The sequence below is a fragment of the Neomonachus schauinslandi genome, chromosome 5 (assembly GCF_002201575.2).
Source record: "Neomonachus schauinslandi chromosome 5, ASM220157v2, whole genome shotgun sequence".
Taxonomy (NCBI): domain Eukaryota; kingdom Metazoa; phylum Chordata; class Mammalia; order Carnivora; family Phocidae; genus Neomonachus; species Neomonachus schauinslandi.
The window spans coordinates 84142765-84157835 of NC_058407.1; the positions used below are offsets into that span (position 1 = coordinate 84142765).

Sequence of the window (15071 nt, forward strand, 5' to 3'; positions counted from 1 at the left end):
GCAGATCTTTGTACTTAGAAAAAATTCCATATTCTTAACTGGGGTCCATAATGTGATATATGGTCTGTCCCCTTTGTCTCTACCCGATTTCCTGTTCTTCCTTCCTGCCTCCTTATATTCCTTCCACACTGGGCTTACCACTATGAGCCCTTCTCACTCTCTGATAATAACATAGTTACTGGTTTATTCTGTTTTGTCTGGTTTCTTTGCTTGAATTGTACTTCCATTAGCATAGCATCCTTGTTTTGTTCACCACTTAATCTTCAGTACCTGGAGACATGCTTGACATGAATGGATGAATCTTGGATTCTTTCCCTCCCCTTTCTTCCCCCTGCTCCCCACTCCCATCTCCCCCAGGGCCCATATCCCAATAGTCACCAGAACCTATGGGGTTCTAGTTCTTGGGTTTCTATGTGGATGGTAGGTGATGAGGGATTTATGTTAGGAAGCAAACCCTGTACAATGGTGTGAGGACGGGGATGTAAAGGATGGAGGATCAGAGAAAAGTCGCTGGTTTCCTGAAGCACTGGTGTGGGAGATCAACTAGAGCTTGTAGGGGAGTCCAACTGGCATGGCCGATGCCAGAGGGAACCACAAAGGGGAAGCTCGTGAGAGGTCTCTGGTAAGCTCTCTCTGAATAGCTGTCAGCGCTGTGGGTCTGCTACCAAGCATGTAGTGGGGCCTGTTGGTGGGCAAGGCCTACAGTTGGGAAGAAGTGCAAAAAAAACTAGGATAAGCTAGAACTGGCTGGGCACCTCGCATCTGTCCCTCTTCCCATCTGCCTGGAAAGATCTTCAGAGAGTCATGGTAGGTGGTTCACTTCTGCCTGCCCCACCTTGCACAAGGTCCTCTTTTGGGCCAGCCCTCACCTGGAGCCATACAGGGAACGTGGTTCCCAGCTTCCTAGAGTTGACAGTAGATGCACCCAGCTCGACACCCTGTGAGTTAGCCTGACGGAACTGCTGGCTGTTGTCTGACTATGACAGGTCATTTCATGCTTGTGTCTTTGCAGTGTATGTGCGTGTCTCTGCCTGGTGGTTTCGTCTGCCCTTCCTAGTGAGCTCGTGTCCTTCCAGACCCAATTCAAATGTTACCTCCTTGAAACCTTCACGACTTCCCCAACAGCAACCTTCTCTGTTTTCCTAGTAGTCCTCTAGCTTTGCATTTAGCAGTTTTGACCGCAGTTCCTTTCCACTTTCTCCAAGTAGTTCAAGTACTTAAGGACAGCTCTTCTAGTGATGGAAACATTCATGACAAATATGAACCCAGAATGGTCTCCCGGAAATAAGTTCTATAAAACCCAGTGCATTCACCAAAAGCTTTCTGGTGTGATTTTGCCACACTTGGAGGATAGTGGTGGTAGCAGGGGTTTGGCTGATGTCCTCTTTTACTTCTTGTCAGTTGTAAGAGATTCCACACGCTATGGCCACTCCCACTGCCTCTTGGAGCCCCTGGTCAGAGGGTGCAGACCAGCGCACAGCTTACTGGAAATGTGTTAGTATTCCCTCTCTTCAACAGCGAATTCTCCTGCGGGCCAGAACAGTGTTTCTGAAGAACCAGTTAGAAGTAGCCTGCCTACTCCGAAAGGCCAGGCAGCAACGGCAGATTAGGTATCTCGAGCGGGGAAAGAAAATCCAGCAACCATTGCTTAACTGCGTAATGGTAAGATGTCATTTACTCCTTACGCGTAGGAAGTGAGCCACTTGGTGTTTTCTCTTTTCCAGATTACAAGGCACTTGGTATCTTGAAGCGGCAGTTCCCTAACACCGCACTAATAGGGCTGACTGCAACCGCGACAAGCCATGTTCTGAAGGATGCCCAGAAAATACTGTGTGTGGAAAAGTGTTTTACTTTCACGGCTTCTTTTAATCGGCCGAATCTTTATTATGAGGTAACTTCTATGTCAGTTTATTACTTTCGTGAAGGATTGCAATGGAGGTTACCTTTTCATTATGTTTATTTACATGAGTAACAGTTAACTCTGTTTAAAAGTTTTTAAAATCAGGAGGTGATTATAAGCAGATCAGTAATTAATGCTTTCTTCATGTATCTCTGTTGCTGCATAATCCTTTGCTGGGTTAAATAAAAGATACCGCCTTGTGAAATTGATGCACATTCTTGCAGGGATGGAGAGAAGGTGTAGATTGATACCAAGGACCCTGATGACATTTCTTAAAGTTACTTACAAAATAATACATTACTATGCCATTAAAAATTTGCTGATACTCCATTTAGATTATGTAGCTTAACAGCTAATTTTTCCCTTCTTTCTAATCCTTTTAAAAGAATAGATAATATATTTCTGAGTTTTCACTGAAATTATTTGTACCATGGTTTATGTTATTATGAAAGTAGCATCAGAAAATAGGGGCGCCTGGGTGGCTCAGTCAGTTAAGCATCGAACTCTTGATCACAGCTTAGGTCTTGATTTCAGTTGTGAGTTCAAGCCCCGCATTGGACTCCACACTGGGCGTGGAGCCTACTTAAAAAAACAAAAACAAAAAAACCCAGAAAATAAAAAGGTCTCCATCTTTACAAGTTGTTTGCTGCTTCTGTGCCTCTTCCTCCCCATTAAATTCAAAACCAAGAATCAAGAAGAGTCAGGGAGGTGAATATAAGAATAAGAGAAAAAGCACTGTGCCCATAAAAGCATGGTACCCTGAAAGTTGTAAGTAAACAGCTACATGGATGGTGCTCATTAATTTACTCTGTAATAAGTTAGCTTTTTCTTAGATTCGGCAGAAGCCCTCCAACACCGAAGATTTTATCGAGGATATTGTAAAGCTCATTAATGGGAGATACAAAGGGCAATCAGGTAATATAAAAACAAACCAACTTTGAAGGCTGAGAGAGAACTTTTGAAAAGTAATTAATATTACACTGATCTACTGATAAATGATTAGCAACCAAAAATATTAGTGCATGGCAGAAGATACTTGAAAATGGTATGATAAAATTCATTTGCCTGGTGATCTTAGAAATTGGGTGTGTCATTTGCTCATGGGACAGATTATGAGTCATAAAACTTTATTTTTGTTTATTTGCACCTAATTGCTTTAAACAGTGGGCCTAATGATATAATGCATATTTATATACATATGTAGTAAGTATCCACTGTGTATAAGGTAGAAGGTTAAGCAGTGATTTTCTGAAGGGATGTAATATACAGTCCTTCATAGCAAAGGACACATTAAGGAATAAATAGTACATATTGAATGAGTTAACTGTAGATGGAACTGAGATTATTTGTCTATGTGTTACAGGATTAATGCATAGACAGGTGTTCCTGAAGCACAGAGTCTGTGTAAAAGTGAGCCTTTCAAAGCTGTTCTACAGATTTTCAGGAGATATTAATGGTGCCCTGGGTGAAAGGAGCTCCAGGGTCAAATTTGAGAAAGACTGCAGCTCTTTATCCCTCCTGGAGCTTCACAGGGTTTATCAGTCAGCACATGAGAAGTTCTGGCCAGCCCCGCAAATAGAGAAATCTGTTACCTGTGTTCAGTGCAGGTCCCCAGTCACTTGCACATAAAACTTTTCACATCATACTCGAGAGAAGAAAGAGGTAATGGGAACCAAGACTGGTGGCCCGGGGCTTATTTGTGCTTTAGAGCAAGCTGCTGATCAAATCTTGAATTATATGAGAAAGTCATTACGTGTCAGGACCTTGGAATTTTTTCTAAATCTTTTTCTACCATGCATTATATTAATCAGTATCTTGAATGTGTGTTAAAAATTATATATATCTAACAATTGAACATATCTTACTACAGGAATTATATATTGCTTTTCTCAGAAAGACTCTGAGCAAGTTACAGTTAGTTTACAGAAACTGGGAATTCAAGCAGGAGCGTACCATGCCAATATGGAACCGGAAGATAAGACCAATGTTCATCGAAGATGGTCAGCCAGTGAAATTCAGGTTAGGTATATATCTTCAGTAGAGGCCTAGTTAACATTAAAAATATTTTAACTTGATTTAATTAACATAAAATGTTAAAACATTTTAGGTAGTAGTGGCCACAGTTGCATTTGGTATGGGAATTGATAAACCAGATGTGAGGTTTGTTATCCATCATTCAATGAGTAAATCTATTGAAAATTATTACCAAGAGAGTGGACGTGCAGGTATGTACAACTCTTATCCAGAAGTAAATTTTAACAAAGCTTTTCTAAAAAACACACTATAGATGATGTTTAATGATTCTGTATTTTTAATCTTCTTTATTAGCTAGTATTTTAGAACAATGAAGTCATTTTTGTAGTTTTTTTAATTTTTAGTTTTTATTTTTTTTTGCAGTTTTATACTTAATTGTACCTGTATACTTAAGTGCTTATCTTCCTTGTATGGGAGTGTTATGAATTGTTTCCTATGTTTGCTAAGATCATTTGATGTCCATCTTTGCCTTCTGAATTTTTAATTAGTGATTTCAAGTTTATAACTTCAGTAACTAGATTATGCACATATTTTTTTAAGTTATAAAGCTGATTGTTGATAAGTCTCTTTAGTCATTTTTTTTCTTTTTATAATTTGAGGGCAGCTGTTAAAAATTAACTTTCATTTCTCTGAAATTTCTAGATGCGATATATGTACACTGTGAAGCATTGTCAGCTGATTTTATACATATTATTTTTGCATATTTTGAAATTTTCAAGTAATCAATCTCAAGATTTCTCACACTATAGGTCGAGATGACATGAAAGCGGACTGTATTTTGTATTATGGCTTTGGAGATATATTCAGAATAAGTTCAATGGTGGTGATGGAAAATGTGGGACAACAGAAGCTTTATGAGATGGTGTCATACTGTCAAAACATAAGCAAGTAAGCCACATACATTTTTATAACTTGTTATTTAAACATAAGCAGTATATGAAAGTATGAAATTACTTTGAGTACTTGCTCAGTAAGTAAATACACTGGTAGAATATCAAGTACAAACCTGTAAAAGCAAATGTCAATACATGAACCCTCAGGATCTGCCTTAATTCAAGAAGAGATATTCTCTCTCCCTCCCTGATAATCCTCCAAAACTATTTTTTATTGTTTTGTTTTTAAAGTAAAACAAGCATATTGAGATGCTGATTTTAATTAAAGAATAACTGACGCTACGTTTCAGGTATACAACATAGTGAATCAGTATTCATATACATTACGAAATGGTCACCACAGTAAGTCTAGTGACCCTCTGTCACCCTACAGAGTTGTTACAATATTAAGGACTATATTCCCTCGGCTTGTGTATTACATCCCCCGGTCATATTTATTTTATAACTGGAAGATTGTACCTCTTAATCCCCTTCACCTTATTTCACCCATCCCCCTTTTATTGAAAGTTTTGATACAAATGAGTCCAAGCCTTTTCTCTCTGGCTCTGGAATATAGCTACATGCTTTACTAATTCTGAAAAGGTATATATGGTTGGCATTTTGAGAGCTGAGCTTGGCTCGGTAACAGGTACCATCTCACCAGCTGATGAACTGATGAAATAGTTGAGAACAGGGTTAAGTTTCTCCTTAAGAAATAAATTTAAATCTATTTAGGGTGGTTTTAGTTAGACCATATAGTTCCCTGATGGCTTTTCAGTGTTAGTCCTATTTTTATACTCTTACTGCCCATCCTAAAAAGGACTCACAAATTTTGAACTTATAAGCAGTTATTGGACTGTGACAGAAAATGTCATTTCTTTCCTATAGGTGGTGCAACAATCTCGTTAAAGAAATAAGAAAATGAAAATTTCCTTAGATATCCAATAGACTCCCAAGAAGCATATTTTGGGGTTTAGAGTCAAATACAAGAAACTGCTACAATACAAGAAACTGCTTTGCTATCAGGGAAAGTCTCTTAATTTTTGCACACTATTGAATCTCAAAGGGAATCTTAGACAACTTCTGAAAGAAGTATTTATCAAATACATATGGAAAAAATTATATGTGGTAGGCAGAAGAACAGTCTCCCAGAGACTAGGGTATAACCCTGGGTTGTTTCGATGGGTCCAGTATAATCACAAGGGTCCTAAATGTGGAAGGAAGCAGGGAAGGTCAGAATGATACTCACTGGCTTTGAAGATGGAGGAAAGGGAGGCATGGCCAAGGAATTCACGCATTCTCTAGAAACTGGAAGGGACAAGGAAACAGATTCTCCCTTAGAGCCTCCAGAAGAAATCCATCCCTGATGACACCTTGATTTTAAGCCAGAGAGACCCATGTCAGACTTCTATAGAAATTTAAGATAATAAATTTTTGTTGTTTTAAGCCACTAAGCTTGTGGTAATGTTATGACAGCATTAGGAAACTAATATAGTCTATAACTCTGTGTTTTGAAATAGGCATTCTTAAAACTTCTTAGGTCATTTAATAATTTGTATCTCTAAATGTGTTTGCAGGTGTCGCCGTGTATTGATAGCTCAACATTTTGATGAAGTGTGGAATTCAGAAGCATGCAACAGAATGTGTGATAATTGTTGTGAAGACGTTGGTGAGTTCACAGTTTTTCTAACTGAAGTAGTGTTACGTTAGTGTCAGGTGTACAACGTAGTGATTCCGTAAGTCTGCGCACTGTGCTGCCCACAAGTACAGCTACCGTCCGTCACCGTGCGGTGCTGTTACAGTACCTTTGACTATATATTCCCTGTGCTGTACCTCTCACCGCATGACTTACTCATTCCATAACTGTAAGCCCGTACTCCCACTGCCCTTCATCCATTTTACCCATCCCCCCACTTCCCTCCCCTCTGGCAAACGTCGGTTTGTTTTCTGTATTTGTGGGTCAGTTTCTGCTTTCTGCTTATTCCTTTGTTTTGTTTCGTAGATTCTACATATAAGTGAAATCCTATGGTATTGTCTTTGTCTGACTTATTTCACTTAGCATAATACCTTCTGTCCATTCGTATTGTTGCAAATAACAAGATCTCATTCTTTTTTATGGCTGAGTAATACTGCATTGTGTATATATACCACAGTGGCATATCAGTGGACACTTGGGATGCTACCATATCTTGGCTATAAATGTAATGGTACATATATCTTTTCAAATTAGTGTTTTCGTTTTTTGGGAGGGTAAGTACCAGGTAGGGGAATTACGGGATCATGTGGTAGTTCTGTTTTTAATTTTTTGAGGAACCTCCGTACTGTCTTCCGCAGTGGCTGCATCAGTTTGTATTGCTGCCAGTGGTGTACAAGGGTTCCATTTTCTCCACATCCTCACCAACACTTGTTGTTTCTTGTGTTTTTGATTCTAGCCATTCTTATAGGTGTGAGGTGATATCTCACTGTGGTTTTGATTTGCATTTCCCTAATGATTAGTGATGGTGAGCATCTTTTCATGTGTCTGTTGGCTGTTTGTAGGTCTTATTTGGGAAAATGTCTATTCAGGTCTTCTGCCCATTTTTAATTGGATTATTATTGTTGTTTTTTGGTTTTGAGTTGTGTAAGTTCTTTATATATCTTGGATACTAAACTTTTACCGGATATGTCATTTGCAAATATCTTCTCTCATTCAGTAGATTGTCTTTTAGTTTTGTTGATGGTTTTCTTCACTGTGCCAAAGCTTTTTGGTTTGCTGTGGTCCCAGTAATTTATTTTTGCTTTTGTTTCCCTTGCATGAGGAGACATATTCAGAAAAACGTTGCTATGGCCAATGTCAGAGAAATTACTGCCTATGTTCTCTTCTGGCATTTTATGGTTACAGGTCTTACATTTAGGTCTTTAATCCATTTTGAATTTGTTTTTGTATATGGGAAGAAAGTGGTCCAGGTTTCCCAACACCATTTATTGAAGAGAGTGTCTTTTTCTCTATATTCTTTTATCCTTTGTCATAGATCGACCAGATATACAAGTGTGGGTTGATTTCTGGGCTATTCTTTTTCATTGATCTGTGTCTATTTTTGTGCCAGTACCATATCATTTGATTATTACAGGTTCGTAGTATATCTTGAAATCTGGGATTTGAACTAGCTTTTGTTCTTTCTCAAGATTTCTTTGAGGTCTTTTATGGTCCCATACAAATTTTAAGATTATTTGTTCTACTTCTATGAAAAATGGTGTTGGTATTTTGATAGAGATGACAGTGAATCTGTAGATTGCTTTGTGTAGTAGGCATTTTACCAGTATTCTTCCAATCCATGAGCATCGAATATCTTTCCATTTGCTTGTGTAGTCTTCAATTTCTTTCATCAGTGTTTTATAGTTTTCAGAGTATAGGTTCTCTTGCTTCCTTGGTTTAAGTTTATTCTTGGGTATTTTATTATGTTTGGTGCAATTGTAAATGGAATTGTCTTTTATAATTTATCTTTCTGCTACTTCGTTATTAGCATATAGAAATGTAACTGATCTCTGTGTATTTTGTATCCTGCAACTTTACTGAGTTCGTTTATTCTAATAGTTTAGTTGAGTCTTTAAGGTTTTCCATGTATAGTATCATGTCACCTACAAATAGTTGTATTTTAACTTCTTCCTTACCAATATTTCTTTTTCTTGCTGTGGCTAGGACTTCTAGTACTGTGTTGAATAAAAGTGGACACCCTTGTCTTGCTCCTGACCTTGGAGAAAAAGCTCTCAGTTTTTCACCATTGAGTGTAATGTGAGCTCTAGATTCTTCATGTATGGCCTTTATTATGTTGAAGTATGTTCCCTCTACACCTACTTTATGGAGTTTTTATCATGAACAGATGTTGAATTTTGTCAGATGCTTTTTTTGCTTCTATTCAGATGATACATGGTTTTTATTCTCTTATAAATGAGTATCACATTGATTGATTTGCAAATATTGAACCATCCATGTATCCCGGGAATAAATATCACTTCATTCTGGTGAATGATCCTTTTAATGTGTTGTTGAATGTGGTTTGCTAATATTTTGTTGAGGAATTTTTTATCTATGTGCATAAGTGATATTGGCCTGTAGCTTTCTTTTTGTGTGTTGTCTTTGTCTGGTTTGGTATCAGGGTAATTATGGCCTCATGGAATGTATTTGGAAGCTTTCCTTCTTCTGTTTTTTGGTATAATTTCAGGAGATGTATGTTTGGTAGAATTCATCTGTGAACCCATCTGGTCTTGGACTTGGCTTTTCTTTTTGCTTCCATTTTGCATGTTTTTCCATCCCTTCACTTTTAATCTGTATGTGTCTTTAGGGCTGAAGTTAGTCTCTTATAGGCAGCATATAGATGAGTCTTTTTTTTTTTTTTTTTAAGGTTTTATATATTTATTTGACAGAGAGAGCAAGAGAGCGAGGGAGAACAGGAGCAGAGGGAGAGGGAGAAGCAGGCTCCCCACTGAGCAGGGAGCCCGATGCGGGACTCCATCCCAGGACCCTGGGATTATGACTTGAGCCAAAGGCAGACGCTTAACTGAGCCACCCAGGCACCCTGAGTCTTGTTTTTGTATATCATTCCAGCACCCTGTGTTTTTTGAGTGGAACATTTAGACCATTTACATTTAAAGTAATTATTGATAGCTGTTTACTTATTGCCATTTTGTTTTCTGGTTGTTTTTGTAGTTTTCTTTTCTTGCTTTCTTTGTGATTGATGACTTTCTGTGGTGTTATGTTTGGCTATTACTTTTTTTCCCACTTTTTTTTTTTAAGTTTGCCTTTTTATTGTTTTATTTTTAAAATTTTTAAAAAAGTAATCTCTATGCCCAGTGTGGGGCTCAAACTCACAATCCTGAGATCAAGAGTCGCATCCTCCACTGATAAGCCAACCAAGAGCCCCTATTTTTTTAATTTATTTCTTTTATTTGAGTTAATGCAATGTTACATTGGTTTCAGATGTACAACATAGTGATTCAGCAACTCTGTAAGTTATGCTGTGCCCATCAGAAGTGTAGCTACCATCTGTCACCACATAACACTATTGCAGTACCATTGACTATATTCTGTATACTGTATTTTTTCCCTTTATTTTATCTATTACAGGTGTTGGGTTTGTGGTTACCATGAGGTTCATATATAACATTCTAAGTATAAAGCAGTGTATACCACAAATGATGGTCATTTAAGTTTGAACACATTCTAAAAGAACTTCTTTTTCACACCCCCTCCATGGTTTATGTATATGTTGCCATGTATTACATCTTTTTATTGATAATTTCCCTACATCTAATTATGCCTTTTCTTTTCCACTTAAAGAAGTCCCTTTAGGATTTCTTATAAGGCCAGTTTAGTGGTGATGAACTCCTTTACCTTTTGTTTGTGAACTCTCTCTCTTCAATTCTGAATAATAATCTTGCTGGGTATTCTTGATTGTAGGTTTTTTTCCTTTCAGCACTGTGAATTTATCATGCCACACTCTTCTGGCCTGCAAAGTTTCTGCCAAAAAATCAGCTGATAGCCTTATGTGGTTTTTCTTTTATGTAACTTTTTCTCTCTTGCTTTTACACTTTTCTCTTTAATCTTTGACCATTTTAATTTTGTGTTGTGGACCTTCTTGAGTTCATCTTGTTAAGGGGCTCTGTGTGCTTCCTGAATCTGGGTGTTTGTTTCCTTCCTTGGGGAAGTTTTCAGCTATTTCTTCAAATTTTCTGCCCCTTTCTCTTTTCTGTTTCTGGGACCTCTATAATATGAATGTTCACTTGATATTGTCTAACAGATCCCTTAACTTATCCTCATTTTTAAAAATTATTTATTTTTGCTGGGTGCTGTCCATTACCCCACCTTCCAGATCATTGATCTGTTCTTCTGCATCCATTAATCAGCTGTTGATTCCCTCTAATGTATTTTTCATTTCAGTTGTTGTATTTTTCAACTCTGGTTCTTTGTGGTTTCCAGTTTTTTGTTGAAGTTCTTAGAGTTTTTTCATCCTTCAGTCCAGCAAGCATTTTTAAGATTACTTTCAACGCTTCATCATGCATATTATCTCCATTTCATTAAGTTCTTATTTTGAAGTTTTGTTTTGTTTTTTGATTTGGAGCATATTCCCTTGTTTCCCCATTTTGCTTGACTTTGTGTTTGTTTCCAAGAATGAGGCAGAACTGCTGCTAATCCCAAAGTTGAAGGAATGGTCTTGGTGTGTGGTTGTCCCCTGTGTATGTAGATAGTACATGCCCGGTGATTTCTGTTGACTGGCTGGAGCTGTGGCTGGCATGCACTATAGGTTGCAGGGGACCCTGTAGTGGGGTCACCTTGGTGGGATGGCTGGAGTTTAAGTGGGTGTGGGCTGGGGAATTTCTGAGTCTCTTTGCAGAGGGTACCGTGGCAGAACAGATGAAGCTAAAGTGGGTGCAAGCCAGGGGTGGTCCTGGGGTTCTCCATGCATAGGGCACCCTGGCAGGATGGCTGAAACTAAAGTGGGTGTAAATTGGGGTATTCTGGCATGCACAGAAGATGCCCTGGTTGGGGCAGCTAGAACTGCAGCGGGTTGCTGGCTGAGGAGATCCCTGGGTGCTTCGTGCAGGGGACAACCTGGCAGTCAGCTGTAGTTGAAAGGGCTGGGGCATTCACAGGGCTCTTTGCACAGATGGTACCCTGGAAGGACAGCCGAAGTGAGTGCAAGCCAGGTTGTCCTGGCAGGGAAGCTGGGGGATGGCCTAGAAAGCTATCTGAAGCCAAAGTGGTGCAGGCCTGGAGTGTTCTGAGGTGCTTTGTGGAGCTGTAGTGAGCACTGACCAGGGCTGTCCTCGTGTGCACCACCATGGGGCTGCCTTGGTGGGACAGCTGGGGTTGGTGTGCTTTGGGGGCTCAGAGCTCACTGAGGTGGTAGGCTGATAGGGCACCTGGGCCTTGCTCCCATCTATGCTGTCAAGGTGGTGGGGGACATAAACTGTGGCATTCACTGGACCCTCCAACCCAGAGATAGTTAGCATGGTTCAAGGGCTATTTCCTTTATATTCTGGTGGATCTTTTAAAACACAGCTTTTATTTTCTGTGGCCCAACATAGATGAATCTGTTCCTGGTACCTCATTACTATCCTCTGCACTGCAGTTTGCAGCAGCGAGGGCGGGGTCACCCTTTGTTACCATCTCTCAGTCTCTCTCGGTGGTTCTCTAGGTGGTCTGTGTTGTTGTACAGAAGCTGTTCAGTGAGCTCTCAATTGTTCTTCAGGAGGAATTGCCTATAAATAGGTGTAGACTCGGTGTGCCCATGAGGGGAGTTCAGGATCTTCCTGTGTCACCATCTTAGACTGGAACACTCCCTAGTTCATTGTTTTTAAATTTTTATAGGCTAATATATATAGCTAGGACTACATGGGGGCAATATTAGACCCCAAAATGGATTAAGCAAGCTGTGAATAGCATTTTCTAGGTTCAAAAGCAACAATTCAAAAGTTTGGGTTTTTTAAAATATTTTTATTTATTTGACAGAGACAGACACAGCGAGAGAGGGAACACAAGCAGGGGGAGTGGGAGAGGGAGAAGCAGGCTTCCTGCTGAGCAGGGAGCCCGATGTGGGGCTCGACCCCAGGACTCTGGGACCATGACCTGAGCCAAAGGCAGATGCTTAACGACTGAGCCCCACCCAGGTGCCCCATTTTTTTGTTTTTTTTTTAAAGATTTTATTCATTCATTTGACAGAGACAGCGAGAGAGGGAACAAAGCAGGGGGAGTGGGAGAGGGAGAAGCAGGCTTCCCACTGAGCAGGGAGCCCAATGCAGGGCTCGATCCCAGGACCCTGGGACCATGACCTGAGCTGAAGGCAGATGCTTAACAACTGATCCACCCAGGTGCCCTTGCAACAATTCAAAAGTTTTAAAGCTAAGGTAAATAAAGGGAAAAGTGCTGTGTGGATGTATGTATCTTACATTGCTAGATTATAGGCATGTTAAATTTTTAAGAAGTGAAGGAAAGTTTAAATTCTTCTGAATAGTAATGCTATTAAAAGGCTAGTCACCGACTGGGAAGAGAAATTTAATGCAAAGGAGAGATTATGGTCAATCATTTCTGATCTAGATAATGGCTAACCACTCAGACACTAATTTAGCAGTGTTTTGGTGCTGTATTTTCACTTTTTTTATCCTGTGTGTTGTGTCTGAAGAGTTGGACTAACTGGTTCTCTCAGTTTTGATGTCTTGGTGGGTGAAGGTCACTATAATTTTAACTTTGCAGCTAGAGAAACTTGTATATGAGTTTATTATACTGCATTATAGTGACCACATTAACAAAAGTCTGATATATATGTAAGTCGGGTGCTAAAATCAGTAATTAGGAGTATCTGAGCAGGACATTCTTGTCTCTAAATCAGAGTGCGGAGGAAGCCATAGTTTTCAAAATGTTGCTTAATGAGCACAAATCAGGTAAATATGAAAAACAGATGGATTCTCTTATAACTCTCTGTCATGTATGGCATACACTGTAATTTCTAGAGCATACCCCAAGGCCTTCTGGTAACCAGCTTATTGTCTTTACGTTACTGTAAATTCAATAATGTCTTACAGAGACTCTAACTTGGTTTAGTGGTAGACTTAGGGAATAGCCTAGTTCTAATGCAGAACAAAACAGTTTAGGGTGGCTGATGTGGATGACTCATTTTAAACCACTTCAACTAGCCTGTGCTTGCTGTAATTTCTAAATCCCAGTTGCCTGTCTCATTACAGCATGTGAAAGAAAGAATGTCACAGCACACTGCAGAGATCTAATCAAGATCCTGAAGCAGGCAGAGGACCTGAATGAAAAGCTCACGCCACTGAAACTGATTGATTCTTGGATGGGAAAGGGTGCAGCAAAATTGAGAGTGGCAGGTGTTGCTCCGCCCAAACTTGCTCGTGAAGACCTGGAGAAAATTATTGTACATCTTCTTCTACAGCAGTATCTTAAGTATATACAAATCCATTTCTTGTCCTTTGGTGTTGTCTTTATGATTGTTTCTCATAACTGCAACAGAACAAGTAGTTTTCCAGTTGTTTCATATAAAACTCTTAAATGCCATATAAAATTTACCTAGTAAACTCCAACTTTAACTGATCGCTGTTGTCAAAAAAAGTGCAATTTATAGAAAGTGTTTTGTGCAAGTTTCAGTCCCTATCAGTGTATTAAAACTATTAAAATTTATGGATTTTTTTATATATTTGTTTATAATTTCTGCAAGCCTTTCTGAGTGTCAGCTTTTACCTCCCACAGAGAAGACCACAGTTTCACAGCGTTTGCTACCATCTCATATTTGAAAATAGGACCTAAAGCCAATCTTCTGAACAGTGAGACACATGTCATTGTTATGCAAGTAAAGAAGCCCATGCAGAGCTGTTTCAGGGTAACTAGCTATTCCTTTCTATATACTGAAAAAAGCACATGAGAGCTTATGGGATGCTCTAACTAGTACTGTCCTGGGCCCAGTGGAACATAAGAGATAAGCAGTTTTCTTCTTAGAATCTGAGCATGGAAGAGAGAAAACAAACCTTTACTTTCTGTAGAGATGGTAACTAATAGTTTAAACTAGTCTACCTTTTAACATAGACTAGAGTTTCCAACCTTTTAGAATGTGAAAAGTCCGTTTTAGTGTTGTTTAATTTGCGATGCATCCTGCCCTCACAATGTTGGTTGTGGATCAACACTGGTTGAGAAGTCAGCCTGAGCAGCAGAGGTCAAGAACCAATGACTCTCACACACTCAGTACTCTCAAGCCTGCAAAAATATGCTATGTACCACTGTGTCTCTGACAACATATCCCTTCAGGGTAGGGCTCATATGAAGGACCAGTGGGATTATTAATCTGAAAAGAAAATGGAACAGCTGAGTTGTGACCAGAGTGTTTGCTTTGTTTTTATTTGCAGATTGAATCATCTCAAACTTGTCATTCTGAAGGAGCTGATAAAAAAAGGGAAGAAAAAAATTCAGGTAACTTCCAGAAGTCTGCAGACATGCTTCAGCAATCTAAGAATACAGGGACTAAGAAAAGAAAAATTGATGATGCATGAGTGTTTCTAAATTATCCAGGAAAACAGTTTATACATGTATACACCATTATTTTGTAGTTAAAAGTTAAAGACAATTTTATTAATATTTTATACATATGGAACTTACCTCTGAAGTATTGAAGACTTAAAAATTTGAGATCATGACTTACATAAATTTACAGTATGAAAGAGAAAAATAATTTTAATGTAAAATATTTAAGAATGAGTTCACATATCTTAAATCCTTTATC

At 38.9% G+C, this 15071-nt stretch overlaps 1 protein-coding gene across 1 annotated transcript in view; it reads left to right on the forward strand.

Moving 5' to 3' along the window:
- Nucleotides 1-15053, forward strand: part of RECQL (RecQ like helicase) — a 53027-nt gene extending 37974 nt beyond the window's left edge. Inside the window, exons 7-15 of the mRNA XM_021690510.2 lie at nucleotides 1725-1891; nucleotides 2734-2815; nucleotides 3771-3919; nucleotides 4008-4125; nucleotides 4684-4822; nucleotides 6384-6475; nucleotides 13525-13744; nucleotides 14048-14177; nucleotides 14698-15053. Coding sequence (XP_021546185.1) covers nucleotides 1725-1891; nucleotides 2734-2815; nucleotides 3771-3919; nucleotides 4008-4125; nucleotides 4684-4822; nucleotides 6384-6475; nucleotides 13525-13744; nucleotides 14048-14177; nucleotides 14698-14841 — 1241 coding nt within the window. The 3' untranslated portion in view covers nucleotides 14842-15053. The remainder of the gene's footprint in view (nucleotides 1-1724; nucleotides 1892-2733; nucleotides 2816-3770; nucleotides 3920-4007; nucleotides 4126-4683; nucleotides 4823-6383; nucleotides 6476-13524; nucleotides 13745-14047; nucleotides 14178-14697) is intronic.
- Nucleotides 15054-15071: the final 18 nt, after the last annotated feature.